The sequence below is a fragment of the Blennius ocellaris genome (genome assembly GCF_963422515.1).
Source record: "Blennius ocellaris genome assembly, chromosome: 7".
Classification (NCBI taxonomy): Eukaryota; Metazoa; Chordata; class Actinopteri; order Blenniiformes; family Blenniidae; genus Blennius; species Blennius ocellaris.
This window is the reverse complement of record NC_137656.1, coordinates 7,074,682-7,102,447: the sequence shown is the minus strand read 5'-3', so window position 1 is coordinate 7,102,447 and position 27,766 is coordinate 7,074,682. Positions and strand designations below refer to the sequence as shown.

The window sequence follows — 27,766 nt, the reverse complement described above, 5'->3', positions numbered from 1 at the left end:
CTGAGTTTTAAAACCAACACTCTCATTGACAGACAGGCATTCTGAAGTAACTTCGGTTTTTAAACAGCTAAAAGTACTAAAAAAGATCAGGCCTTTAGATTTTGGCAAGATGACCCCATGACATTTCAGCCAAAAGAACCACAGTCTAAGAAAGACATCTGAGTCTTGAAAGGTCTGGAAATAATTTTGGGGTGAAAACCTGCTCCACTGTGAAAAAAATAATCTGTAGTGTAAATTTCAAAGTGCTGATTTATGTACTTTAATTCATGTTTGATGTAAAAATACGTCTCTAAGAACCCCAAGATACAATCACAGGATCTGCGGGCAGCTCGTATAACTGATGACATAACCACAATCGCAGAGATTGCATATATCTGACCCAACAAAGCTTTAATTATTTGCTCCTCATATACAGCCTCTGATTGGAGATCTGTGGATTTTATTCGCGTGTACTTACTGTGGGGGTGCATTTACATTATCGATACTAATAGATTTTAAAAAAGAAAGCATTTGTGCACATTTAGTGGTTGATGGTTCTTGATTTAATAGTCAGAGAGACACATATGCAGAAGAATGCAGTTTCAATACTGTAGAACATCAAACTGAATGCAAATCTAGGAAATGAACATGTTGACACTGCAGAAATGCTTCAACAGATCTATGTAAAATATAGGGAAATAGTTTAATGAAGGAGTTACCTGTATTCTATGGAAGTCACTCCACAGGAAAAAAAAAAATCTCCCTTAATAAACCTCAAGCGAGCTCAGCCGTTTTGGTTGAGGGAGCACATCTTTTCTGAAATCCCCCCAGAAAAACCAGAGTAAGGCTGAGGTGCAGCATTTCTGACAGGCCGACAGGGTCCAGTGAGACCGGAGCTCTACCTCAAAGATTTGGCCGAGAGCCCTCCGAGACTCACTTTCCCCCCGTCAATTTAACAAAGGTTAAAAAAGACCGCGTGGATCAGGAGAAATCTGCAAAAAAAAGCCTCAGCCCTGTGCTCTCTGGTGTCGGTACCCTCAATCTGAAAGCGGCAGAAAATATGGGGCCACAATCTGTTTCCATTTAATCAGCGGTCCACTTTGATCACAGTCAATGTAAGTAAATTGGCATTGTGAGGAGGAGACAGGTACTTGTTTAGAAGTGCAGCTGCCGAGAGGTTTTTGGTTGACTTTTCTCTGCTCCTCTCATCACAAGCTTTTTTTTTTTCCTTGTTCCTGCAGCATTGCCAGCGATGTAGAGTTTAATACGCATTGGGATCTACTTTGGTGCCCTGGCTCATCTTTAATCATGACTGTGTGCCTGGAGAAGGCAATAAGAAGAGAGTAAAAATGCATTCTGAGACAGCTTTACTGTTCCAAGGAGATTATTTTAAAGATTAAAGTGAGTCAAGGTTCTGTTCAGGTGGAGATGCATGGCTTGTGTGTGTAAGCAGTTGTCGATTATTAGAAATATAGTGCAGTTTCATTCAGAGAAGAAGCTGTGGGACACCACAAAATATACTTTATTACTTACAACTGCTCTATAAATGAAGGCGTCATTTGTCATGGAGGTACTTCAGTGTGTTTTAAAGGAATCTCTGACAACTGCTTACTTATTTACTTTGGAAAATGACTATTGTTCCTACACTTGGGTTTAAATGTATGTGTTCTTGGGCATCCAATGCGAATCATCTCCTCCATTACTGACTATTCAGGCAGGGATTTTCATCACTGGTTTATTAAAAAAAGATGTCTTCTCATATAAAAACTTTAAAAAAAATCATCCCATGCCCACAAGTATTGGGCACAGTTCACAACATAATCTAAAAATGTGGAAACAGTTGATATTCTCAATCAGCAATGCTGAATAATGAACATGATTAGAAATAATGATTTGCATTTGAATCATCGTTTTGGTCTATAAACTCAGAATATCTACCTAATTAAGACCAAAAAACTATGCTGTAAACACTTCATACTTATACATTTCCACTCATATGTGGCACTTGTTGATGGAAATACATGTTGATTGGAAAAGATGGTCAATATATAGAAATACAGATTTTAGTGCATGTATTTGATGTTCTCTCAAACATTGCCAATTTATGTGATAAACTCAAGCAACCCTCAACATTGACATTATAAATGTGCATTTAAAAAGAAAATACAAAATAAGTATAAAATGCCAATACATCTATCAATCAGATTACAATTAAAGATACCAGATTATTTGTCAGTGATTGTAGCGTGGGAAGTGTTTTATCTACACCTGTGACATTTCAGCTCGGCTGTTCTTTTTAAGTGTACGGTGCCCTCATGCTAAGATCGAAACAGCTCTTTCATCCCCTCAGAAGAAAGGCTGCGGGATCCCCTTTGAGTCTTTGAAAGATTTTCAAAAGATCTACAAATGATCTAAAGTCAAGCAGTTCAAGGAAAATTAACTACAAGTGGTTGCAGATTTGAGACGACTCGGGAGTTCACCACGAAGTGGAGAATTAAATGAACTCGATTACCGCGAACTGAGACATTTGTGTGTACAGTTAAAATAGCAATTTTGCCAGAGCACAGACATTATCTCCAGTTCTCTGTCACCATGAACAGAATATAATCAAAACAAACCTTTGCTTTTGCGGGTAAAAACGTTCTAGTTTAGTGGACATCTTGTAAATAGTATGAGGATGTTTGTAGAAAGCCTGAATTTGAAGTAAAAATAGTGTTTGTATGTGAATTTGCATTTAAAATCCAAGAGTCCACGATAACAAATGGTGCTCCCTCACAATGTAGATTCCACATTTTGAGTTAACGTGCGTCTTTGGGATCACTGTTGCAAGCGAGTGAAGGTTTGGGTTAAGCCAGGAGTGTCAAGCACATTTTAGTTCGGGGGGTACATGCAGTCCCAATTTCATCTCGAATGGGCTGGATCGTTAAAATAGTGCCATAATAACCTTTCAATTCAAACTTTTGTTTTTCTTGGTTATTGTGCAGAATATATGCAATGCAGATAGATGTCTATATTTTCATAAAACCAAATAATTCTGACTTAAAAAAATGACTAAAATGTCAACATGAAGCCAATTTTAGTGGAACCGTCTGGTGAAAAATACAGGGAGTTGTCAAAAAATCTTCTCCCATAGCTGCTGAATTATGCACAATTTTCCAAAGTCACCTTGACAGTTTGGCTTTGAGGCTGATACTCGATTGGAAGCAGCGATTTTGCTCGCTTTCAATGCAGCATCACCAATATCTCAACTCGGGTCTCTGTGTTGAGTTGCTCTTGCTGCTCTAAAGAAATTTGCACGGTGGTTTGGCGGGCTGGATTGGAGCCTCTTTCAGGCTTGTTTTGGCCCATGAGCCTTATGTTTGTCATAAATAGGGACAAATAATGCTTTACAAATGAATGTGTATGCCTTTGTTCTACTGTCATTGTGGGACCCAAACCTCCGTTGGGTGGAAATTAAAAGTCCCCAATGTTTTACATGTATTTAAAGTTTGATATGGATGAAAGGATGATGAGGTCTTAGGGATAAGATTTGGGATGGAGACTTTGTGACTTCTTCTGCCTGAGTAGTTGAAACTTTTAAGGTTAAGCACTTGTGGTTTAGCTTTGTCTTAACCGTCACCACTGTGACGGTTAACTCCGGTAAGAAAATGTAACATATTAATTGGAAGGCCTCGCAAAGAGTGTGTGTGTGTGTGTGTGTGTGTGTGTGTGTGTGTGTGTGTGTGTGTGTGTGTGTGTGTGTGTGTGTGTGTGTGTGTGTGTGTGTGTGTGTGTGTGTGTGTGTGTGTGTGTGTGTGTGTGTGTGTGTGTGTGTGTGTTCCTTTAAACTTGCAAATTAAAAAACTTTGCATGGAACAGTGATCAAAACTTTCTGCAAGTCAAGAGTCAAAGTGGTGAAACGGTTTCTAAAAACTTTTCTGCTGAACTATTATACTTTTCTTTTTCTTTTTTTGGTGCGAGGCACACGCTTACCTCTTTTTTTTTATATTTGTGAATATACTTATCGAAAACTGATTGTACATTTCAGTCACCTTTAGCTGCTGGCAGCCCTTCATAGAGAATCAAATGTTCGCTTATGCGTGACAAGGAAACAGTTTGGATGGAAGGTGGTTAATTTTTCATGACTTGGTGTCAGCCAAGAGTTCAGCTTCTGTAGGCCTGCAGAGGTTTCACCGTGAACCGCTCTGTATTCTGAGCAGGTGCCGTGCTACAAGGAGGTGTTGACAGGGAATTTCGAGAAACAGACACTGTGGCAAAATGCAGAGGGAGTTACTTTGGCACTGAGGTTGGACTGAGGTCACCTCCTTTGTCCAGCTGAGAAGGGAGGGTATGACCAGCAAACGGGCACGAATGACAACAGGTTGCGGAGGTGGATTCAGCAAGGCTTGTGCCTTCACTCAATGTTTGAGAGTTTCTCATGTTTATCTTAATTGACCTCTTCTCATGATCATTTCACTTTCATAAACAGAAAATAAGGAGTTATATTTTTTGCAAATTTTCTGTTTGGACCTCATGGCATCATTCCTCTTGTCATAACTTATTTGTTTCCTGCTGGACCTCATCTCAGTTGGCATTAACCCAGGGTTGGCAAACATGAGGCGTGTGAGCCAAAACAGACATGTGAGGCTTCTAAATGCCCCACCAAACCACCAACATAGATTTGTTTTATGACAAATTACTTACGAGTAGTGGACATGATAACACTTGAGACCCGAGCTGAGATATCGGCGATGCTACCATAAAAGCTCTCTACCTTGTTGCTGGTAAATGTATATTACCCTCAAAGTCACAGCATGGTTAATACATTTCACTGTATTTTGCACCAGAAAGTTAAATTAAAATTGGCTCCATGTTGAGATTGTAGTCATTTTTAATAGTATTGGCTTGGTTTTGTGACCATATGGTCGATATTGTCCATTATTTTTTATTATTGTCTATTAATTTCATCATGTATGCTGTGTAGCACAACAAATAATATCTTTTAAGTTTAAATTTAAATGTTGTTATGGCACGATTTTACTGGTCTGGCCTACTAAAGATGAAATGGGACTGGATGTGATCCCTTAACTAAAATGCGTTCAGGGTTCATCTAGAGGTGTATTCTACTCTCATGTTACACACCCCAGCTTTGGACAAACTAGTTTTCAGTCAATCCCAGGATCAATACAGTCAAATTAATACCTACAATTCATTTTAAAGGCATAAATTGACACAGTACTGTACTTTCCAGACTGCAAGTCACACCTGAGTACAAGTCACACTGCTGTGTCGCGTGAGATTTGTCGCTCGCAGACGTAACGGTACGCTCAATAAGCCTTGGCCAGCAGCTGCTGTTCAAAAAACCATCGATGGATTTGTTCCTCCTGCTCTGGTTGTCATGCGTTTATAACCACAATTAGACTTTTTCATCACGGTAACAGTTTCTCTGCTTTTCTCTAACGCTTCACAAGTTTCTCAGACACTCCAAAGTCTTCCTGCTGCTTTGTTTCTGTTTTCTACTCTTTATATTTTTCAATTCTAAGTTTAAATTCTGTTGTGGAGCTTGATCCTGGGCCAACGTTTTGCTTGCGTTGTCTGTATCGTGTTAACTGGCAAAAAAAAATACATCCTTTTCTTCTTTCAATATAAAGAGTTATTCATTCATTATTATGTCAATCAGTTTTCACTTGACAACATGGCCATGTGAACAGAGCCTTAATGTCGAGCCACAACAACTATATGACAAGCATATGTCAAGAAAATGGAACAAGGCAGCTGCATGGACAAACGCATCAGTTTGAATGATCCAAGGTGTTTCAGACCACTTGGAGTTTGCACAACAGAAATGAGTTTGAGTTGCTGTGTTCCCTGCTGTTGTGCACATGACTAATAAGGAATACATAAAGTACATGCGGATTTGAACAATTATGCATGTGCACTACATTCAAACCGCAAGTTGTCCAAAGGTACAGGCTGTGTGATTTAATACATTTTCTAGGTAAGGCATGGGGCTGTAAATTGATTTTTTCTTCGACAGTGTCGACTGTGTGAGAAATACATTTCCACCCTGACTTCAGCGGGGGCTCTATTGCTCATAATACGTCCATTAGTCAGCAATGGCCTATGAGATTCCGATGATAGTTTTTAATTAAAATTATTGACATGAAGCTATCCTTTGGGAATCGATTGCCGCTGTCAGTTTGGGGTTGTCTGAAAATAATTGGAAGAAGGGAAGGTAGACAATCGGAAATTGTGTGGAAGCACCGTCCCTGGCAAAATGCCACCCTGTCTCTCCCCGAGCTTGAGTCCCAGCGGTGCCGTAGTACCACAATAAGTATATATGTCATCAATTGTGAAGCAGTTAAAAACAAACAGGTGAGGAACCCAGGGAGGCAAGGACGGTGAAAACCGAGAGTAGTGAGCCTAATTAAATGGCCCCCAGTTTCTCCGGTCTCTTATCCACTGCTCAAGTGTTCCAGGTTCTGTGCTCTCAGTTGAGCTTATTAAATTCAGGCTGGTTAACGACAGTTTTTAGACTGCTATGCTCAGCCATACAATCCAAGATGTACTCATAGTATAGGGCTGAGTTAAATAAGCGCAACAAAGACAAGAAAAGCCATTCAGAAATCATTTGGTTTTGGTCCACAGATCTGACTTTGTTAAGGCATGCGGAACACATTGTCCTTGCTTTAAGGGCTTAATGATGTGTTTCCTTTCACACACAATGCAACGTCACATCAAAACGCGTGGTTTTGATTTCAGTCCCACCCACCGCATCCCGAGACTGCGTCTTTGTTGTGTGTGATTTCTTTCTCTTCCTGGTAATTTAACCACTGAAGGTGACATGGCATTGCATTTTTTTTAGGGCAATTACAGTGACACTTGAGCAGCACCACAAGGTTGTGGAGCTGTCTCATGCCTGAGATAGGATGTCACATTTTTGAGTATGCCCTCGGTAGCTGGAACAGGTTTATATACCAGTTTTCCACCAAAAAGAACAAAGTCTTTATGCCATGGCAGTCTCCCCAATTTTTGGTGCCAAGCTCTCAAAAGCAAAGTAATCTTTTTTTTTTTTTTTTTTTTTCCCCCACATATAATTTTTGCCTCGCGTTTCATACACATTCTGTGTTGGTGCTGCCACTTTTCACTGTAAGCCTTTGAAAGCTATTCACAAAAACAATGCTCTATAAAAAGATGCAATTCAATTGAAGAATAAGCATTACAGCATCTACAAATTTGTGTTGAGTTGGAAATTACCACTCATCACATGACAGAGACAGACGATACGTAGTAAATGACAGGTAGCTTCATTCGACGTACCCACCACTAAAATAATAAAATCCATAAAATCACAACATCACTTGTCTTTCAGATTTAGATTTTAGTGTCTGAATTAAGCCACAGGGATTTTCCAGCGCTTGCAGCTTCTTGTTGAGTCTCCTGTGCATGTGAGACCTTTATCAAGTATTTTGTAAGAGAACACTGAATGCAAATGACTGACACGTCTAGATTGAAGAAAACTGGCACAGATGCAAGTAAACGTTAACCTACTTCCATACAGCTCATATGTTTAATTCATATTCTTCTCCCAGTTTTACAGTTTCCCACAGGTAAATCCTGCTGTCACCCAGGCATGCCCAGTCCTTCGATGTTTCTTTTCAAACATGTATATATGATTTGTCAGTGACGGTGTGTGCCTCGGCCCTCCCAGATATCCCTAATAGCATCATCTCCACTGTCTTTTAACAACTGGGCCACATAGTGTGCTGCAGTGTACATTAATGGCCTGATGACAGACCAACGTTCATTCATTTTCCCGGAGACACGTTTTCCTACAGTCGATGCAGTTCCATCTTGCAAACAGCTCCCCTGAGAGGCATTGCCTGCCCTGTTATTGGATGGAAGGTGAATAGTGGCCGCTACTTGGGGCACAATTTAATTATTTTGGCACTTTTCCCCCTATTTTACAGTACGGAGACTACGATCCCGATGTTCACAAACCCGGATTTTTGGCAGAGGAGGAACTGCTGCCAAAAAGGGTGAGTCATTATTGCAAGTCGCAACCAATACGATACATACTCGTCTTATTATTGAGCATTAAATGTGGCATCTTATGCTTAATTTGTGAATGTTTCTCTCTTGCTGGCTCCGTTTCAGGTGATCAACTTGTACCAGATGACTGCAGAAATGTGGGAGGAGAGGATCACGGCTTGCTACGCAGAGCACAGAGGCAGGACAAGGTGAAAAACTGCTGCACTCAACTGAACGACCATGAAGTTTCAACTTCATCAGCACTATTTAACTTAGGAGTTCAGATAGGATGTGCTCGAAACTCAAAGTTGTGTGCAGCATTGACGTTCTGGGAGTCATTGAAATTCAAAAGGAGTCGCTTGAAAGTAGTTGCTGAAAAAGTAAAAAAAAAGTCTTCACGATTAGACAGCCGTTCTAGACTTTTAAACATTTAGTGGTGTCCAAAGCATGACAGTACCAGGTTAAACAGGGACGATCACGTCTTATAACGCAGCAGTTTAGTGTATTTGAATTTATCATCTCTCACACTGATGTAGCCATTGTGGAGATAACGTTGACGTCAGCATTCTGTGCTTTACACTTTGTTTCACCACTAAACTGGGTGGAAAATGAAATGGACCGTAGTGTGAGGGATGTGGAGTGTTTTAAAAGTCTGTGGGTGGGGATTTTGGGGCCTGAAAGTGAGTCGTAAAAAGGGCAGAACCTCAGCATTTGGGAAAGTAATAACTGAGTCACTGGTGCTGATCAATATCCCTTTTAACCCCGGCAGCCGTCACACCTTTAGCATTTTAATTGTTTTGGGAGTGCGGCGAAGCAGTGGAGGCACAGAAGGGCAATCACTGGCTTTCTGGTGTTGCTAGAAAATGAGTGTGAGCTCAAACACATGTCTACATTATGATACAGTGAATGACCAACCATTATCATTTTCCTGATACTTTTCTGTGCTTACTGAATATTTATATCAGTAGCAGGACATGAGTTGTAGATGCTATAAAAGCAATAAAAAAATTATAAATGTTCACACTTCCAACGCTGATGTAATAATCTGCATTTCTAGCATTTGAACAAAATGTATATTTCTTTACTTGTTTGTAGTCGCACTTTACAGTGACATCGGGTGTTTTGACAGTTGCTAAAAATACAATTTATGATGATGATTATTATTATTATTATTATAGTACATGTTGGAACTCAAGCGATGGGAAGACAAAAGACACAGAAAAAGCAAAGCAAAACTCAGATCTTAAAATCAGGAATGTTAAAGTACCCTGCATTGGTAGTAGTAGTACTAAAGCCAAATAACCAAAGTAATACTGAATGTCCAAACTCGGAGGTCCACAACTGATTAGGAAATACGGGGACAACATCAAAGTATCCGACTTGCATGACGTGTGTCTTCATGATCTTTCAAAGAGCCAAACTCTTCTTTACTTATTCTTCTTTGAGGGGTTTCTTGATTCACTCTCACGTCAGTGTTTTCAAGGTCCAGCCTATTTGAGATTTGTATACTTGGCATAACGCTCACTTTTTTCTTTAAACTTTGATAAAGCTTAAATTATCAATTTCCCAGCCACCCCTATCAAACAGCCTCTTATTAAAAGTTTTACATCACAGCATGTCCTGATTTATCCTCAGCGATCAAAGTCCACTGAAGTTCTTTTTTTTTATGCTTACTGGGATGGCCGTGAAATCACAACAGATCTGCCAAGACACTGCAGAAAGAGGGAGGGCAGGAAAAGAGTTTTGGCGCATTTATTTTCTCTCGCACATTTTCTGCATTTTAGAGCCTCGCAGTCATCAGAATCCGCCTTGTTCTGAATCAGGCATGACCTCTAAAGCCTGTTATGGCATTATAGTTGCACTTTGTGCCTACGTTTTCACTCTCGCAGGAGCCGCGTGGCAGAGTTTTTATAGATCACACAATGAGACAGATGCTACACACAAAAGCAGAGGAAACAAGCTCTGATCTCCTTTTCCCCTTCCACTTTTGCACTTCCCACCCTTCCCTCCCTCCCTCCCTCAAATCCCTTCCCACCCCCCCCAACCCCCCTCCCTCTCTCTCTTTGAACAGGGATGAAGCTGAGATGGAGTACTTAAAAATAGCTCAGGACCTGGACATGTATGGCGTCAATTACTTTTTAATCAGGGTGAGCCAATGTTACCTCATTACGTCATTACAAAACAAGCCATTGCGGGATAATAGGAGGCATGTGAGTTATGAAATAAAGCAGTGGCAATAGTAGCCTGATGTACCTGTTTTTGTTGTTATTTGATCTATTTTTTTTTTTTAATAGGTGACTGCTCTTTAAGGTGATGGATTTTTTTTCTTTGCACTTAAACCAGGGGTGTCAAATTCTTTATAGTTAATGGGCCACATGCTGTTTAAAAAAATATTTTGCATTTCAATCATCAGAGGACCTGACAGAACATCAGCTGAAGTTTGAAACCTCAGTAAATATTTTTGTGGCTTATAGATGTGTTTATGTGCTTGCATATCTCCTTTTTAGACGATTCGGTTTTGAGGTAGCTCGCCTCAGTTGTTGCCTCACTGACCTTGGCTCATCTCTGTTGTTTTATGTCAGCTACTCTTCCTAAAACAGTGCACTCTCTAGTAAATATATATTCTTGACACCCCCTGGCCTGAACAAACCTGTTGCAGCTCTTAAATTGAAATTTACTCAAGGTGGCCACAGCCTTGATGAACGTGTCCTCTAAAAAGCTAAGACATCAGAAAATTCTTCCAAAGAGTAAAACCGCACTTGAATAATTCAATTGTCACATTATTCTTCAAGTAAACAAGCACAGACTGCTTATTCACCCCAAAATCCGGCTTTGTTCCGCTCTATTCTAAACAAATAGCCACTGCTGTCAAATACAGGTAGAAATGAATGTTGGCTGCAGGCGTGGTTGCACAGATGTTTGCTGGACTCCTTTTAACAGTCAGGCAGCGGAAAAGCATTGTTTACTCTGCTGCCATGCTTTTTAGAATAAAAAGGGAACCGATCTTCTCCTGGGAGTGGATGCCTTGGGACTGCACATCTACGAGCCGGACAACAGGCTGACGCCCAAATGCTCCTTTCCCTGGAACGAGATCCGCAACATCTCCTACAGCGACAAGGAGGTGAGAGAATCTGCCGCTCAACCAGTTCATCTTCAGTTTCAAGGAAAAACTGTTGATACAAAAAGTGAAACCATATATAAAAAATACACATTTTTAAAACTTTTGATAGCTTACAAACTTAGAATTAGTGTGGTCATATTTAGAATTCCACATGTGATAACTGATGACAAAGATGACAAAGAATACCATACTATACACTAGCATAGTATGAAATAAGATGTAATAAATGTATTTTGTATCTGTTACTCTGACAGTGTCACCTGTCTGATTTAAAGAAAAGGATTTCATGCTCTTAGGCCTGATCAATCATAACACGAGGATAAATCACATTGAGATCATAAAGTTGGACGTGTCATTTTAGTTTTTGGGATAAAGAACAAAATATGACGTATTGCTATGTCACTAATTTTTTCTTCGGATTTATTTCTTCTTTCTTAAATCTTCTGTTCTTGGGCCTGCTTTTTAGTTTACCATCAAACCTTTGGACAAGAAAACCAATGTTTTCAAGTTCAACTCTTCACGGCTGAGAGTCAACAAGTTGGTGAGTTTTTTTTCTGTAATTGTAAGTTGTTTTGTTTCTATCCAGCAATTTCAATCCAATTTAACTTTATTTATATAGCACCAAACACAACACAATCCTTTCTCGGTGCTTTTAACAGAGAAGCGAGAAAAACCCAACAAATCCCAAACGATTCTGCTGTCACACTTGCCAATTTAGCCATTGGGAACACATTCTTGTCAGACATGTCATTTTGAAGACAAATAAATAAAACTGATGGTTTTGGATTAGTTTTGACACTATTTTTTTGCTCCGTAGATCCTCCAGCTGTGTATAGGGAACCACGACTTATTTATGCGCCGACGGCGGGTGGACTCACTCGAAGTGCAGCAGATGAAGGCTCAGGCCAGAGAGGAGAGGGCCAGGAAACAGGTACTGATGCTGGACAAACAGTGAAGCGGCGGTAACCTGTCAAGTTTTTCTCCAAATGCTGCGTCTGCAAGACGTACATTTCAAATGCAGATAGTTTTAAAGAGTCAACTTGGTGGATTTAAAGCTGATTTATCTTTAACATTCCAGATAGACAAATCTATTTAACAAATTCTTAACACATTCTTTTTTCGGCTGAAAAAAAAAAAATGTTGACTTTGGTTTATTTGGTAACAAGTTTTAAGGCTCTCTTCTGCTATGCTATGCTATGCTATGCTATGCTATATTATCTGTTAAACCAGGGCATCAAAACCTACGGTCCATGGGCCAAAAACATTCCATTCATGCCAGTGCGTGTACTGGTGTGAGATTACGTACTCAAGGCCCGGTCAGCATCAAAACATAAATAAGTAAAGAATGAAATAGAAAGTAATGCAATATGGACTCACTGAAAAACAGTATATTGTGTTTACATAATAAACAGATCACTAAATAGGCCAGTGATGTCAGTGCAAAGAAAGTCTTGAGTTGCAAGTATGTTGGTGAGGGCTGCAAAGCTCCACAGCATGACAAGAATTCAACAGTCCAACCACTGCTGTGTCGTCCTTCAATACCCACCCAGGGATGTTATCAGCTGTTCAGCGTATGACCTCTCATTTGTGGCAAAATGACTGTGAATTTTCTGGGCATATGTAGCATTGGTCCTCTTGATGCTGCAACCAACTCTCTCCTGGCCGCTCTGAGTCCTGATGCATCACCTGCCCTGAAGGCAGCATCCCCGGCTCTCCACTATTCAGGCTTTTGCTGAGATCGTATTTTGTCAACATTTTCATTGAGTATACTCCAAAACAAAGAGAAGTGTTAATTCAAAGCTTATTATGGCACTATGGGACCGGTCCAAGCTACTCAAGATTAGATGAGGCTGAACTAAAATGTATTTAACACCCCTGTGCTAAACTATAGTTTTGTTTATGAACACAAATTTGTATTACTCATACTGACCATTTTTATTGACAAGTATCATCTGCCACTGACACATAAGATAATACAGGTAACATTTGATTCCAGAGTCAACTTTTAGTTTTCTAAATGTATGTCAGTTTTTAAAAAAAAATGATGAATCACTAATTTAACAGATAAAGCATTTATTTAATTTTTGTGTTTGTGCTCCTGTTATGAGCAGACTCTGCTATGGAAAATTCACAAGTTCTTCCTTTATTTACAGCATTCAGGCTGAAAGCGTCTCAAATTCAAGTGTACAATGCTGCATGAGTCGCAACCACAATGTTTACCTGCTGCTGAATGCTGTTGCTCATGTGCGTCTGTAGGCAGAGAGAGATAGGGAGGGAGGAAGGGGAGATGTGTCACTCATGTCGCAAAAGAAGACTGGTGACATTAATAAATAATAACATCCATTGGAGCTATGCTGTTTGTTGACGATATGGACAGTTGCACCCTCATGAAATTAATATCTTGGTTTGCAGAATCTGTGGGAAAAATGTACAATTTGGTAATCAAGATATCTTCTTTTCTTTTTTTTTTGTCGCGGAAGCATTGATCAGTGCTTTTTTTTTTAAGGGGGCTGCAGTTCAGTGGATGATCTGACTTGGTTTGAAACTTTGTGGCACCACCAAAGATTGTCATGTGCAGCAGCAGGAAAAATCTAGGTGTCTGGGAGAGGCTTTTTCCATATGTTTTCGAAGATAATATAATGAAAAGGGCGAAAACTTTGAAAATTAATTTTTTTTTCAAATTGGATTAATTGTAAGTATAATGGATTGAACTCAAACTTAAGATACCCTGCCATACAAAGCCACATATGCAACAGTTAAAATCAAGATTTACTTTTTCTGCATTTTCTTCTTTTACAGCCTTATTCCAAAATGGAATAAATTCCATTTTTTCCCCATCCAAATTTTACACAAGATGCCCTACATCAAGACGAAGAAATGTATTTGTGCTTGAAAAGTTTGCAAAGTTACTTAAAAAAAACAAAAAAACATTTAACATGTACACATTCCATTATGGGGTATTGTGGGTAGAATTTTGAGGGGAAAGTAAATTTAACCATTTTTGAATAACAAAATGTGTGAAGTTCTGAAAATACTTTCCACATGGTCTATATTCTTTTTGCCTGTATTCCAACAGCTGTAAATAATTATATACATTTAATATAAAAAAAATAAATAAAAACACGACAAAGTATGGCATTGAACTAAAAATGTTTGCTTGGCCTCTGTTTCAGGTGCCCATTGTAATTCCGGCCGTGTGATTATGAAATGTACGATCTAAACCAATCAGTTAACATTTGATGAGTTTAAAAAAAAAAAAGTAATCTGCGTTTTTCGGCGAATGAGATTAGCTGGTAGGAAGGTCCCTGGGAATTATTTCATTCAATTCAGCATAGATGGCTAAAATGAATCAAATGAATTCTCCAGCCAACAGGCACCAGTGTGACCCGATGTTAGTGTACCACCTTCCCTGCTTTTAAAACATAAAACCTTTCTTCTGTTTTTTTCTGCCAAATAAGCACATAGATCATTCACACACCACTCAGATTGATGAAAATACAATTACTGGCACAAAAAAAACATTTCCGACAGCCACTCTCATTGAGTTTCACACTTCAGTGGCACACGCTTTCATGTGTGCTGCAGCACTCTACACTAGAAATCATACACGCTTTTATTTGAATGCAAGTGATTTATTTCCAACAAATGCCCCCCCTCCTATCCAAGCACGATGAGTCCATGAGATGCAGCCGCTTTGTGCTTTTCTTCCCTCCGCTCCAAATTGTGCTTTATTCATTGTGGTTCCATCCCTTTTTTCCCCCATCCTTTGTCAGACATGTTGCCTCTTCTCTTTGTCCGCATTTTCAGTCATTGTTCCTCTTCTCTTTGACCGCGCTCCAATGGCTGTGTCATTCAGGTGGAGAGACAGCGTCTGCAAAGGGAAAAGCAACTGCGCGAGGAGGCCGAGCGAGCCAGGGACGAGCTGGAGAGGAGGCTCATTCAGCTGCAGGACGAGGCTCACATGGCCAATGAGGCGCTGGTGAGATTCAGTTCCATCCGAAATCCACAATCTCATTGACCACGCCACACACAGTATGTGGCCGTGTTTCAAAATAACTGAATTCAAGCTTCTCTCAATGTTATCTTCTGAAAGTGCCTCCTTTTTCCAGCCTCCCATTGTACTTTGCATGTATGCAAATCACTCCTCCTACTTTTGTTCAGTTTTCCTCGGTGCCCTCTCCCATTCTAAAGAAATCCCTCATATTTTTCGTCCCTCCTTGCTTTCGCCCTTCCTCCTGCTCCCTCCGCAGCTGCGGTCTGAGCAGACGGCAGATCTGCTGGCTGAGAAGGCGCAGATCGCGGAGGAGGAGGCCAAGCTCCTGGCCCAGAAAGCAGCCGAGGCTGAGACGGAGATGCAGCGCATCAAAGTGACCGCCATTCGTGGACAGGAGGAGCGGCGGCTGATGGAGCAGAAGATGCTGGAGACGGAGATGTTAGCCCTTAAGATGGCCGAAGAGTCAGAAAGGAGGTGGGGAGAAACAAATAAGAGGAGTGAATAGATGTGGTGATTGTAAATGGTGTAGTTTTTGCTCTGTGGGTTTCTCTCAGCAAGCATCTTTCATAATAACGTCCTTTCTTTTCTCCTCTCGCTTGCATGCTTTTAGCTTTAAATGGAACCGACTGTGCTCATTTTCAGCTTTTTGAGTAATATTGTTAGCTTCCCCAAACAGCCTGTTTGGTAAGCATATCCTTATTCACCCTCTCCATTCAGCCTCTGTTCAATTTTATTTAACCCTTCTGTACCCATCTCAGCTGATCAAAACATGAGCTTTCAATTTCCACCAAGTTTGGTTTTTCAACAGCAGCAAACATGCAAGGATTGAGTGTTTGTAATTTGACACCAGCTGCATTGTCGTTCCTGCTGCGGCTTTTCCCAGATGCTACATTCATATTAACAACAAAATGCTTATTGTTTGTTATGCAACAGTATACAGTCTATACTCTGCCCACTAAGACAGAAATCTGTACTTTTGGCTTGTTGTAAAGACCCCAAAATGTCATCCTTCATACCAGAGAGCCAAACTGTGGCAGGCATCCATTAATCCCATTTTGGGAGAAGGGCTTGACTAAATAAAATGCACTCTATTTGTCTCAAGTGAATCTATAGAGTGGGCAACATCTTGATCCTGTGGGTCAGTTTTGGCCCACGGGCCTTATGTTTGACACCCCTGTTTTAAATCCACTCACCTCAATCTCTGGGTAGAGCAGCTTATCAGTGAAGCAGCAACCAAGTCAGCTGTGTGGAGGTCTCGTATTAGCAACCAAAGCAATTACAGCATCAATGCACTTGATGTGATCTGCAACCCATTTTTTACCAGGCTTGTGTGGTCAAGAGTGGGAATTCCATGTGAAAGACCTTGTATCCTACTTCCCTCAAGGTCACGGGACACTAAAACCAGTCCCCTGGTACCCAGGATGAGCCCCTAGTCCATCACAGGGCACATTTACCCCTACAGACATTTACAGTCACCAATTAACATCGCATATACATGTTAGTATGTATGTTTTTGGACTGTCGGAGTGAATGGGAGTACCTAGCGAAAACCCACACAAAAGGAGAACTTCAAAGCTCCACACAGAAAAGTTCAGACTCTGCCCCACAACATTGCTAAGACTCAATACAGCTATATAGTTAGTTAATACAATAACTTTAATACCGTTGTATTATTGTTACACACCACAACACTTCAGACTGCATGCGCAAGTTTTCATCAGTCATGTCAATCACCTTTGTTACTCACTTATTGAAAGATGGCGGCATCACTGCCATTAATTAAAATGAACATTCAAATGACTTAATTAAGTTGTTTTACAGACACATTCAAGCGGTTCCAAAATAAGTTTCCACTGTGTTTTTTTCTGGCATCAAACATTCCATTCACATCAGCTGCAGCGGGGCCAGTCGACGTGCTCCCGGCACTTGGTTGAGTAAATTGCTCCATCAAAAGAATAACGACTTCAGACTTGTTTAAAATCGTTTAATTTTGCAGGCTTTGTTCTGGCACTGCAGCTGGAAGCAGGTCACACCCACCTTGCTCTGCAATCAAGTAGGAAAAACTAAAAGCATTCAAGGTTTTTGTTAATTTGCACCAGTTAATTGTAGTCAGCATTATTGATTTATTTTTTATTTTTTTCTCATGAACCCAACAGTCTCTCAGAGAACAACCTCAAGAGTTTGTGTTTTCATCTGTGCTCATGGAGCAATTTTTTTGCTTCATTTTCATTTTTATACCTCCTGGAGTGGATCAAATCAATCGAACCAACTACAATATCCACTCTTCACTTTTTATTTCTTCGGAGGTTAGACTGAAAACCATTTGAGTCCCAGTCTCATTATCACCCTGTGAAGCTTGATCCACGCCAGTCAAACTGGGTTTCATAACGACAGACGTTACACACTAAATATCACTCCAGAGAGACTACTTCACTGTTTATTAGATAGTCATTTCAAATGGGCACCATTAGCCACTTGCCGGTGACAGCAAATTCTGGATAAGCACTTTTCTGCACCAGAAAAAAAAATGTAAAAACCTCGTGCCACTCAAAGTGGAAATGACTACGTCCACTCAAAGCCTGGAGGCTTGAAGCTCCCCCACAACATCGACAGAACTGCTGAGCGTTCGGGAAACACAATCAAAAGAAATGTAATCACGGGCATATAGCACTCCCACTCCTCTCTGCGCACGCTCGACGCTGAAATAATGGAGTCAGACATTAGTGTCTGCTAAGGTCGTGCATTGATCACCACAGTAATAACAAAGCGACATTCTTGTTCCGCCGAGTGTCGACGCACAGATTATGTAAGATAGCTTCGGATTCAATTTAGATAATTTGGAAAGACCGGGGGGTGAATTAACATATTATGTCTGCCTCTGTCTGTCTCTGTGTCCCTCAGGGCCAATGAGGCTGAGCAGCTGAAGCAGGACCTGCAGGAAGCCAGGGATTCGGAGCGCAGGGCCAAGCACAAGCTGCTGGAGATTACCAGCAGGACCGTCTACACGGTAAACGGCCTGGGGGCGCCGATATTTATAACAGACATGCTGCTTCGCACATACGTATGAAGCACATTATCTAATCCGAGGAGTCAGAGAAAGTGGGCATAAGCACACACGTGTAGGCTGTAACACAAGGTAATCATATGCCCATGGACGATCATGGTTGCTAATTTTAGCTGTTTTAGCTGCTTGCTTCAACCCCTAACACCAAAATAGTTCGGACTCCTACGGCTGCCGGATATAATACCATGGCTCATTCAATTGACCAGAAACATGCTGTATATGAAACCCATAAGAGTCCGGTAATCAAAAGAAATATTCCAAAAGTGAGTCTGAAACCAACAAAAAGAGGAATCATTGGCCTATTGTATCAACATTTTCCCCCTCTTAACAATTAACCCCCGAAGCACAGAGCACATCAACCACAAAAGCCTTTACACTTCTCTTTGCGCTGTAATTTCCTCACCTTACCTACTAAACTTAATCCTTTTTCATGTGCTGGCCTTTAACCAAAGATCAGAATCATTCGTTTGCAGTGAGGTAGTTCCACACCGAAGAGAGAGTTGGAAAATAAAGTACAAAGGAAGAAAGCAGATAACAAAGGCATGGTGAAAATGGCAATTCAATTTTCTTTTGATATTTTCACAATATTGTCCTGCAAATAGAATTTTATGATAGTTTATTACCATTTGAAATTAGTTGGTTGCAATAAGTTTCAGAAAATTTGAGACAGGAACGTATTTACTGCTGTGTAGTGTCGTATCTCTCAAGAACATGAAGAAAATATAATCGGCTATATAATATCTTCCCACTCTTGCATGTTCGTTGCTCAACAGTTCGGGTTGCCTGAGCTGTGTTCTCTATTTCAGAATTCATCTGGATCGCAGCAGGTGTTTCACAGTTTCGCCATTGGGCTCATTACTCGGAAACAATGCTGCTGTAATAAGTACAGTATGTAGTTTTGTAGGGGAAAAGGCCTTTTGCACCTATGATAACATAATTATTCTTTCAGCCCAAGCCAAGGCAGCCAATTATCTGCTTCTTAAAAGAATAATGTATCCATTTTTTTATGCATGGTTGAATTTTTATGTAGAACTGCATCATGCACAGAACATTTCAGATTTGCTCATTTGCCCATGAAGTGGCTTTGCCAACATAATCAATCCATGTCTTAAATGCAGTGGCTCCAAAGTGCTGGGAAGTCACAGTCATCTAATATTGGTTCACAGCTCGGTCCCTTGTGTTGACATATTAATCCTGGGTCTTCTCGTGATGGCCTGCACTGCAGTCGATGAAATTCTCAGGTTCACTTTATTGTGACAAATATTTTTACAGTGTTCCTTTCACTCGGTCTGATAAGAATGAGCGATTATGTCCCATCTTTGCCAATGAGTCTCCTTGGTTGTTATTTTTGCAATTAATCACACACGTTTTCACACAGATTTTCTTCAATTGTTGGCAATAAATGTATTGAAATGCAGTGAAAATGTGCCACTTTTAACATTAAGTTGTTTTTGTAAAAAAAAAATCAATTGAAGATAGGCTTCATATTATAATTTATTTATACTGGACATTCATTTATTTGATTGTTTCATTCTTTTAAATACAATGGAGAAACACCAAAGAATGCTGGTCAAAATACTGAAAAGCAAACTGGTGTCTTCAAATGCCATTGTGTCGACTATTCAGGCCACACGCACTCTCACACCATTTTCTACCTTGCAAAAACACACACAAAAAACTGGACGCAGTTGCATAAGAGCAGGCAGTGTATGAGGCAGCCTACGGGAGAGCTCCCAACATGCTTAAAAGCCCACACATTACTCATTCATCTGCTTGCACACATGCACACACCAGCACATATTGGAATTCTTTCCAGTGATAGTCTTGCGCTCTTATCAGCAATGAATGGAGATTCGAAACACATGCAGGCTACCACTGCAGTTCCACTATACACTTATCAGTTATAGTGGAGGGGGGGGGGGAATCTATTGACGTGAACACACCATTACACAAGCGCACAATATTCTCTGTTCTCTATATGCGTGGGCCTCGGTCCAACTGCCCTCCATGCTCTGCCACGCCATGTTTACGTCGACTGTTTCCGCGCTTCGGTTTGCATTCGCACGCTTTCCGGCAGATTTACATTTATATTGTGTATTGGGTCGACTTTATATCTCGCCAGCTCCCCCGGGTAACGTGACCGCCGCAACTCATTGCATTTGCTGGAGAAAAAGAAGCATGGTTGCGTATCCATGTGGCCACATTTATGTCCTTGAACCCAACTGACAGTTTTCCAGATTTGTCCTTAATTGTTTCTAGTTTCTATGTTTCTGTTGCTGTTTCCCCATCCTCCATATCAGCGCTCTTTTTTTTTTTTTTTTGTCCCTGTCTCCTCCGCCATCCCAGTCCTCAGCAACGGCGCCTGGCAACATGCCTCCAGACCTGAGCTTCAGCAGGGAGAACCTCAGCTTTGACTTTAAAGACACGGACATGAAACGTCTCTCCATGGAGATCGAGAAGGAGAAGTGAGTGGTCTGTGACATCCTCTGCATTTTGTGGCCACATCAGGCTGTGTGGTTTGCAGATGTTCAGTGAGTTTATTTTTTTCATCACTTAAATGCAACCAATTGTGGTTAACAAACAATATATTGCACATGAACAAGCATCCCCAATGATTTGACCTTCTTGTTTGTCTCCATGTCACCACCAGCACAAGGTCTTTTTGTTTTTTTTTAAAAGCTCTTATGGTTATTAATTTCACAGTAAATACAAGTGACAAGCAGTACGACAAACAAAGCAATACACAGTCTGGGAATTTGACCATGAAATCTCAACATGTTGCACCTCTTCTATATTGTAATGTTTTTTCTCAACATACTCTTGTAGCTAATTTCACCAAGTTCACCTGATTTCACAAGATTAATAAATGTTTTGTGTAAATGTTGTCTGTTCTCAATATGGCTGGAAATACGTTAATCAACTTGTTTGTAGGGTTGATAGAGAGTCACCGAGTTAAATAAAAATTGGGGTCGTTGATTATTTCTGACTAGGAGAAAACATGAGTTCTAAAATATTGACTGAGTCTTGAATATTTCGTGATTTTACTATTCATTTGGTTAAACTAATAGTCGCATACTTCAGCAGAATCAATCATGAGTAGAGAAACTGACATGAAGTTGTGGATTTGATTGCTGTGCAGGGTGGAGTACATGGAGAAGAGCAAGCACCTGCAGGAGCAGCTGAACGAGCTCAAGACCGAGATCGAAAGCCTGAAGCTGAAAGAGAGGGAGACGCCTCTGGACATCATCCACAACCAAAACGCGGAGCAGGGAACCAGCAAGCAGAGCAGCTTTAAAAAGGTTAGGGTTACAATCCACTTTCTAACATCTCCTTGTTCTTCAGCACACACATACACTACCAGTCAAAAGTTTGGACACTCCTTATCAGTCCATTTTTGTCCTTTATTTTCTTGACTTGATTGTAGATTCTAACTGAAGGCATCAAAACTATGAATGGACACATGGAATTATGTAGTAAACAACATGAAGTAACTCCAAACTGTATTGTATTGCTTGATGGTTTTTGTGACTGCACTTGAGGACACATTTAAAGTTTGTGTAATTTTGTGGACTGGCTGACCTTTGGTCCTAAATTAATGACGGACTGTCGAAGCTGATTGGTTCTTGCCATAATATGAATTCTAGTAGTTGTCACATAAAGCTGTCAGCTGTGTACCAACCTGACTTCTGCACAACACAATTGATGGTCCCAACACCATTAAGAAGGCAAGAAGGCTCCACTGATGAAATGGCATCATCGGTGGAGCGGATCCTCCAGTAGGCGTGTCTACAGTAACGCTGATGGACTCTTATATGTGGCCCATAACCAGCTTCTCAAAGGACTTCATGACTATCGGGGTGACGGCCATTGGCAGATAGTCATTTCGGCCTGTGGAGCTCTTGGGGATGGGGATGATGGTAGATTTGGGACAGGAGAATGGTGTTGTAGACATGTCACCACCTCAGACAATTGATGAGCACAGTCCTTCATACCCCCCCAGGGACATTATGAGGGCCTGCACCTTTGCAGGGGTTGAACATAAAAGTAAAACACATTTTGAGTTATTCACATTTCGTTGTGTCCTTAATTCCATACGTGTTTATTGATAGTTTTGATGCCTTCAGTGAGACTCAACAATGTAAATAGTCAGCAAAATAAAGAAAAGGCATGAATGAGAAGGTTTGTCCAAGCTTTTTTTCTTATAGTGTATATGCACAACATATTTATCCATTTATTTACATTTTTCCTCCTAATAAGTGCCACTGTTCCATTCTTGGTTAGATTCTTCGCTTATTCCCTTAAAGCACCAGCAGCTTATATAGATGAAATATAGGATCAAGTTATTCTTGTGTTCGGAAGTACGTCATACCAGACGTCATCTCTGATTCCGAAGAGGGCGAGACACTGCAGTCAAAAGTCACATTGCAAGTAATAAACATACAAGACGACTATAATCACAGTCTGTAGGTATCCGAGTATCGCTTTGGATTGCAATTAAATTACGGCACTCAGAAAATCAAACACTAGAGCATCTTTTCGTCTCCACGTTACCAAATCTGATACGATCCGACCAGTTCAAGCCACTTAAGTTGGCAAAGTGTAAATCGGGTGTGAATGTTGATCTCACCAGGCCTTCCCAAGGAGAGCCGTCTATCAGAATGTTGATAATCCGCTTTTGTCTAACACTCGCACCTCACCTCATATTATTTCAGGGGGCCGTATCGATTCTCAGAGCGCCGCCAAATAGCACCCGTCTCCACTTGGTCTCGAGATCATTTCTCAACCTTGAGCTTTTGCCTTTGATGGAGCCCTCCGAGAGAGAAAGTCTTCATTTTCATTCATGACCTCTAAAGTGATGAAAAGAATAATACAAAATACCAAAAAAAGCTCGACTCTGGGAAAAATCTGTCTGGTATTCGTCTGATACCAACTTCATCAGCTCTTGCTTTTTTTTTTTTTTTTCCTAACTTCAACTGTGGCATGAAATCCCCCAAAAAAGCAGCACCCTCCTTTAGCTTGAGGGATATTTCATAATTGATTGGTCAGAGGCAATGGCATTGTATTAAAAATCCGATTCTATTTCCACTGTCCTCTGATGAACTGGCAGATTAGACTCATTCTCCTTTATCTTCCTACACCAGTATCGCTCTAATTTCAATAAAAGTAAAAAAAAAAAAAAAAAAATGTGCTCTGTTCCAGCACACTGAGTAAACACAAAGGCCCACCCCTCTCCCATTCTGTCTCTCACTGTAAAATCTACTTGTTAAGGAAGCACTAATTGATTTTTGCTTGGTGATTAGTCATTAGGAGTGACGGGGGAAACCCGCTGGCATGCAACACGAGAAAGAGCAAGTTAAAAGTGTTTGTTTAAATCAGCCAGTGGAGGGACAGAGCCGGGGCATGACACAGAGAAAAGGAAATGCAGAGTGAGAAAACAAGTCGGTTTTGCCAGAAGATGTTAAAAGTTCAGGAAGTGGTGAGGCTGAAAGTGGCAAATTAAAAAAAAAGTTCAAAGGAGTTTGAGGAAGTCAGAGAGAAGAAGGGCTGCAGAGGTTGTGTAAGGGGGGGTGTAGGGGATAAAGCACAAGAACTCGGAGACCGTAAAAGTCTGGGCAAAGCTTTTTTTTTTTTTTTAAAGTCCCCCTCCACTCCTAACGAATGGACTTCCTCGTAAAGTGGCCTAACGCCTTTATTCCTAAAGTACAAGTTCTACTCCATTTGCACCAAATGCTTGCAAGCAGAGCTCAACCTCCACCATGAAATGACAAACACGAACGACAGGCTCCCCGTGTCAGGTCTCCAAGAGGAAACGGGATTTCACTCGGATCGCGGTGAAGTCGAGCAGGAAGTCCGCCGCCTCGCCGCGCCGAACCATGCAGGAACGGATTCCTCCCGATGGAATTAGCTGTGGTGTCACTCACGTCAACAAAGAGCTCTTGGTATTTACAGACTGTGGGCATTTTTGAGAGCCGGCCCGTCAGCGGGGAAAATCGAAGGTGATCGGTAAACATCAGGCTGTAAATCCATCTGACTCCCACACGTTATCCGCTCGGATTTGCTTCAGTCCCTCGATGTGCACTTCTTCCAGAAATAACCTGGACTCCCCGCTCTGTCCTCCTTCATCCTCGCTCCAATATTAACTTTGGCAGCCGCTTTGATTCCCTTTCGCCTCGAGGCGTCGCAGAGAGGGGCTAGAAAAGTTTGCAGAGCCAGTTTGAATTCGTCCCTCTCTTCTGCCGAGTCATCGGTTTGCCATTTTCAAAGGGTTAAAGCTCACACTAATTCAACATCGGCTCATTTTGTTCCGTCCCGAAAACATATTAATGACTGACATTGGTCCCAGCAATGGCCACTAATGGGAGATATGTAGCTCTGAGACTGACATTTGTTTCAGTTTAAGTCTAATAAAGCCGCATCAACACGATACGCCTCGCATCGATGACAGCTTCATTACAAACAGAATAACCTTGGGCTCATGTTTGCAGTAAACACACTGAGGACGAGCCCATTATCTTCTTTTTATGATCACTTAGTCTTCTCATTTGTCAAGGGAAGCAATTTAGATGTCTCTCTCTCTCTCTTTTTAATGTTTTGAAGCCTTTTTAGACTTAATTTGGTTTTCTTCAGAGGCACGACTGGATTAAATCTACTGTATTTGTGCACATGCATCGTTTTCTTTAATTGTTGTTCCCGTCATTATGTAGTGGAGACTTGGTAGGATTAATTGAAAGATGAAGGATTCCCTGCAGCCATTTGTGTTAATTATTATTATTCACAAAATGTTCCTGAAATAGAACCAAAAGTTAGGAATACACATTAAAAAAAGCTCAGTCCCTTTTGAATTATTGGGTTGTTGTGTGTTTAATTTCACTTGAAAGGACAGCTGTTGGATCTGACGAAGTTCAGATTCTTCCCGAGTCTAGAAGTTTAGTCATTATTACATTTGCTACAGACACTTTCTAGAATGGACCTGAAAACCTGCTGTTTTACTTTAAAGATGTCTGCTTCTGAAAGGCGCAGGAAAAAGAAAACCTCACCACGGTTTTTTGTTGTCATCCCTTCCACAGCTAACGCTGCAGAGCACCAAGTCCAGAGTGGCCTTCTTCGAGGAACTTTGAGCCACATTCCCGTACAGACCCTCAAGCTGCCAAGAGCCTCCATCCGAGTTTTTTACATTCCCGGTTCATGATAATAAAAAAAAAAAAAAATACCGAACGCACCTCGAAGGCCTCGGAGAAACTCGAACACTGCGGACGTAAAGAGAAATGACCACTGCCTCAGTCGTGGACGCACAGAACTGATGCTCCCACACTAATGTGAGGCTCACGAAGAGTGTGTTTACAGTGTGTGTGTGTGTGTGTGTGTGTGTGTGTGTGTGTGTGTGTGTGTGTGTGTGTGTGTGATACAACACTTCCTTCAGGGATACTGGTGAGCTTGTGTGTGGGTGATTCAGTAATGACAAAAAAAAAAAACCCCAAAACAAAACTGACTGTGCTTTTCTTCCACTGTCTCATGAGACAGTGGCTGTGGGGTGTTTACCAGTTATTAGACAACTCCATGTTCCAAGAAAGCTGGGACAGCGTGTGAAAACAAACAAATCGTATTTTATGCACAATAGAACAATGATGAGATGTTACATATTGCAGTTTTTTTTTTGTGTGTTCTTTATTTACCAATTCATTTTGAAGTATATGACTGAGACAAAGAAAGTTGGGACACGCTTGTCTGAATGAACCCATTTTAAACGAGCTTTGGTTTGGAGAAGTTGACAGCCTTTTGTTTTGAATATTACTTTATCTTGACATTATCCAACTTCAACGTTCTCACATGTATTTTTTGGAGAAGTGTTCCTGAGGCCATGCTACGCACAGACATGTCCGTTATTATTAAGAAGTGTTTGCTTATCCGCATTCTCTGAATCATTTGATGAGATTTTGAACTTTAGACCGTAGGATCTTTGAAAGGTTTTGAAAAACCGCTGCCATTTCCCCCGTCTTTATATCTAAAAGACTCTTTTATTCAGTCACGGTGCTGATTTGTTGCTGCTCAGCAAATTATTATAGTTTTTTTTCTTTAATTTCAACACGGGTCCTGTCCCAACTTTTCCATGAAAATGATCTGCAGTTTTCCCCTGTTTTTTGAGGGCTTTTTATATTTCATAGAAAATGTTTATTTGCATATCACTTTATTCATTTTATAAAATAATTTTACACTGTGACTATTTTCCTGGAATCTGGGGCAAAACTTAAACTTCTCCTTCAGTTATATTTTCATTCATTATATCAACAAATTCCTCTGTGAAACCTGAAGAAGTAAACGAGCAGCATTCCTTTAACATCATGTGTTTAAAGAGCCATTAATCGTTGATGGGAGGAGTTTATGACCTGCTGTTACTCTACACTAAAATCATCTCAGATTTATCGCGACGTTTTTTGTTTGTTTGTTTGTTTTGTACATCCTCGTGTCAGCTTTTATTGCAACTTCTTACTGGTGAATGTAAAAGTAGGACACAAAAGGTATCCTGATGTTTACATTATCTGAAAACCAAACACATATGAGAAGGTGTTTGAAGATGAAGTGAGGATCTTTAAGCTTCATAAAGAAACTGGACTGTCTGAAGATGTGATTTGAGCTCCATCTTGTTTTTTTTTTTTCTTATCTTCCCGAAGGCAGACACTTTTCGGAAACATGAATTAGCATCTATTTTGAATTAATGTCTTTTTGAATTAATGTGCTCCTTCCCTGTGAAAGCAATTTATTTTGGGGGGGGATTCATAATGTGAAGGAAATATATATATATATATATATTATTTTTTTTCCTTCTTATCTGCATTTAATGAGAATAGTGAGCAGTATTTAAAACTTTTTGGTGAAGTTAAGAGTAACTGTATTATTACGTTTTCCACATAAATGTAACAGATTCGTATGTTTACCATGTCAAATAAACAAATATCAGGTTTGATTATTTTATTCATTTTTTTTTGCGTGTCATTCAGGATTGACGCTGTTATTTTTGGGTGACTTTGATGAATGTGGGCTTTGATCTTGCCGGTGTTAAGATGCTCCTCCACCCGAGTCACACAGACGCGCAATTACACCTTTGAAATGAATCAAGTGTTGCATAAGAACCCTCCATCTTGTCTTGGATCACACACCCCGTTTGCTTGAGTGACGAGGTCTGTGTGTGTGTGTGGGTGGACAGGTTGTTGTCTATCTTCATATACTCAATGTTTTTTTTTTTTTTGTTGGGGGGAGGGGGGGGGGGTGTATTATTGCAGTAACACTTTGTAGTGCAAGGCTCTGGGGCCCCTGAGACTGACTGTTCTGAGTTCAGGGGACCTGTGGGCACAGCTGGAGGAGACCACCCTTTGTTTACAGTCCGGCGTCTTCAATGAGGACGGCGTGGAGGGCGCGCTAAGTCGTCAGACGGAGCCGATAGATTTTTAGACTCCCTCCCTGTTTGACACCGTCCTCTGCAGGGGAGGAGACGGGGGAGGGATCGCGTCTTGTCATTTACCTGGTCTCAAAAGATCACAGTTGACGTCACACTGTAGCACGCACACACACACACACACACACACACAGCCGCAGAATGGAA

General features: G+C 40.7%; 1 protein-coding gene across 1 annotated transcript in view; it reads left to right on the top strand.

The window, feature by feature from the left end:
• The window catches only part of nf2a (NF2, moesin-ezrin-radixin like (MERLIN) tumor suppressor a), a 38,023-nt gene extending 11,109 nt beyond the window's left edge, over positions 1-26,914 (top strand). Inside the window, exons 5-16 of the mRNA XM_080499660.1 lie at positions 7,929-7,997; positions 8,116-8,198; positions 10,061-10,136; positions 10,976-11,110; positions 11,577-11,651; positions 11,928-12,041; positions 14,967-15,089; positions 15,361-15,578; positions 18,006-18,111; positions 20,515-20,633; positions 21,308-21,467; positions 25,236-26,914. Of these exons, the coding sequence (XP_080355786.1) occupies positions 7,929-7,997; positions 8,116-8,198; positions 10,061-10,136; positions 10,976-11,110; positions 11,577-11,651; positions 11,928-12,041; positions 14,967-15,089; positions 15,361-15,578; positions 18,006-18,111; positions 20,515-20,633; positions 21,308-21,467; positions 25,236-25,286 (1,329 nt within the window). The 3' untranslated portion in view covers positions 25,287-26,914. The remainder of the gene's footprint in view (positions 1-7,928; positions 7,998-8,115; positions 8,199-10,060; positions 10,137-10,975; positions 11,111-11,576; positions 11,652-11,927; positions 12,042-14,966; positions 15,090-15,360; positions 15,579-18,005; positions 18,112-20,514; positions 20,634-21,307; positions 21,468-25,235) is intronic.
• Positions 26,915-27,766: the final 852 nt, after the last annotated feature.